At 44.8% G+C, this 2,108-nt stretch overlaps 1 protein-coding gene across 1 annotated transcript in view; it reads left to right on the forward strand.

Annotated features, from left to right (window-relative positions):
• Positions 1–267: 267 nt before the first annotated feature.
• SUPT4H1 (SPT4 homolog, DSIF elongation factor subunit) overlaps positions 268–2,108 on the forward strand; it is an 11,969-nt gene continuing 10,128 nt past the window's right edge. The window contains exon 1 of the mRNA XM_018569543.1: positions 268–409. Within this exon, the coding sequence (XP_018425045.1) occupies positions 341–409 (69 nt within the window). The 5' untranslated portion in view covers positions 268–340. The remainder of the gene's footprint in view (positions 410–2,108) is intronic.

The raw sequence follows: 2,108 nt of genomic DNA on the forward strand, positions 1-2,108 counted from the left end.
TCCTTACAGCTTGGAGAAGTGAACACAAATAGAGAGATTTGAGGAATATGCTCAATAAACAGGTAAAAAAAGCATCAAAGTAATCATTGTCCTCATAATATCTCTGCAAAAGCAATATTTGTATGTCTCCTCACACTGCGGCAGCTGGAAAGTCTATGACGAATCTCCTGTACGATCTGCACCACACTGGTTGTGTGTGAGCCCCCTACAGGCACCAGATAGAACAGCACCATAGAGTTTTAGTCGTGGGATAGAGCGCCACACCACAGAGAGGTTCCTTCCACCGAGCAATCGGTAGTATTTCCGGTGTTGGTAGAGGTGCACTTCCGGCTTAACAGCTATGGCTTTGGAAACGGTTCCGAAAGATTTGCGGCACCTAAGAGCGTGTTTATTATGTTCTCTGGTGAAGGTGAGGGGGCTGGGTTTTGTATATAGAAGGGAAATAAGCTGACTTCTTATTTATGCCTATTGTGTTGTTGTCCCACATCTTTAGAACTCTCTGCATTGGAGGCAAGCTGTGACTTGTAGTTCTGACGGTTGTATACAAAGGAGATATGTTGCACTAGCTGTATGTACATGTGATAGCAGCTCAGGAGGTGTACACAATAAAGGCAGCTCTGTAATCAATAGGCAGGCACATTTATTTCAGGTTGCACCCTAAGATCAATGATGCTTACCAACAACTGGGTACTTTGTTTTTATTTTGTATAGAGCAGGAAATAGTTAAAGCTTTAGTTTGGGGGGAGGGGTATGTAGCACCACACACATAGGTGTGTATCCCCTTAGATTATTTGTAAAATCTTCCCCTCGCTGCCCCCTCTCATCCAGCGAACATTGACCGCAGCTTCTGTCTTTTGGCACTGTGAGAGTCAAAGTAGTATTAAACTCTAAAGCTGGCCATACACCTTACAACCATCGCACGACTTTCGTTGTGCGCTGGTTGTAAGGTCATTAAAATTTCGTACGACCTGCCCTTCTTAGACAGGCAGATTGTACTTGCGATCATCGCAAGCCCGCCCCGCTGAGGGGAGGGCTTGCCGATGATTGCAATGCTGAGCGGGCAGTGTGCGCTTGTGCACACCGGCCCGTGCGGCTTTCATCTTCCTAGCACGCCACCAACCGGCCGAAAATGGGTAGATTTTTGGCGGGTTTTCCAGACTAAAGTCGTGCGAACGTACAGTAGATGCGGTCACACGCTGCCCATACACCTGCCGATTATCGTACGATAATCGGCAGGTGTATGGGCACCTTAAAACTTGTTTTCAATAATGAATAGAGATCAATCAAATATACATTACCCAGCAAAGTATTTCTTTACATTTGTGTCCTGACACTTAGTCGTATTTCTAAACAGCTGGATCCAACTCTCTAACCTTCCCTGTACATCTTGTCCAGTACAAGGGACAGAGCAATCTCCATCAGTTGTCCATCTACTAGGTTGAAGAAGGGGGAGAGGGGAGCAGTGGAGTGTCTTGCCTTGCTGTTTGTGGAGAGACACACAGCTTACTAGCACACAAGGGTGGCTCCATAGGACCCTGCAAGCCACTCTAAAACCGGATATCAGGACCAGTGCTCAGGAGACCAGCTGATTCTGAAAGGAAGCTAAAACTTTTAGACAGCAAGGAGCAGTGGCCATTGTAAGTGATGTAATCAGCATTTGAAATAGCTTAGAAACTTTTTGACTTGGCCCACCCCATCTACACTCACTGCTTTTAGAAAGCTAATTTTACTATTATCCCACAATGCATCAGGTTCTGTGAATAGGAGGAGCTGAATGACAGAATGTCCACCGTCCGTTCACTGAACTCGATACATTGTGGGGTAATAGTAATGCCATGTTGATTACTTGGTCTTCTCCCAGGTTCAGGCATATTCAGCCATTTTGATGGGCTGGCCCAGGATGACATAACTCTTGCACATTAGAGCTGCAGCTAACGATTATTTTCAAAATCGATTAGTTAGCCGATTATTAAGTTCAATTAATCGGTTAATCGGATAAACTATAAAATAAAGTTTAAAAAATGGCTCCAGTGATGGACTACTAGTTTGTATTGAGGTTGTAGTCCATCACAGGAGCAAGCTTGGACCGGTGGAAGTAAAAAAGAAAA

The sequence above is a fragment of the Nanorana parkeri genome, unplaced genomic scaffold (genome assembly GCF_000935625.1).
Source record: "Nanorana parkeri isolate BGI_ZX_2015 unplaced genomic scaffold, ASM93562v1 scaffold1351, whole genome shotgun sequence".
Classification (NCBI taxonomy): domain Eukaryota; kingdom Metazoa; phylum Chordata; class Amphibia; order Anura; family Dicroglossidae; genus Nanorana; species Nanorana parkeri.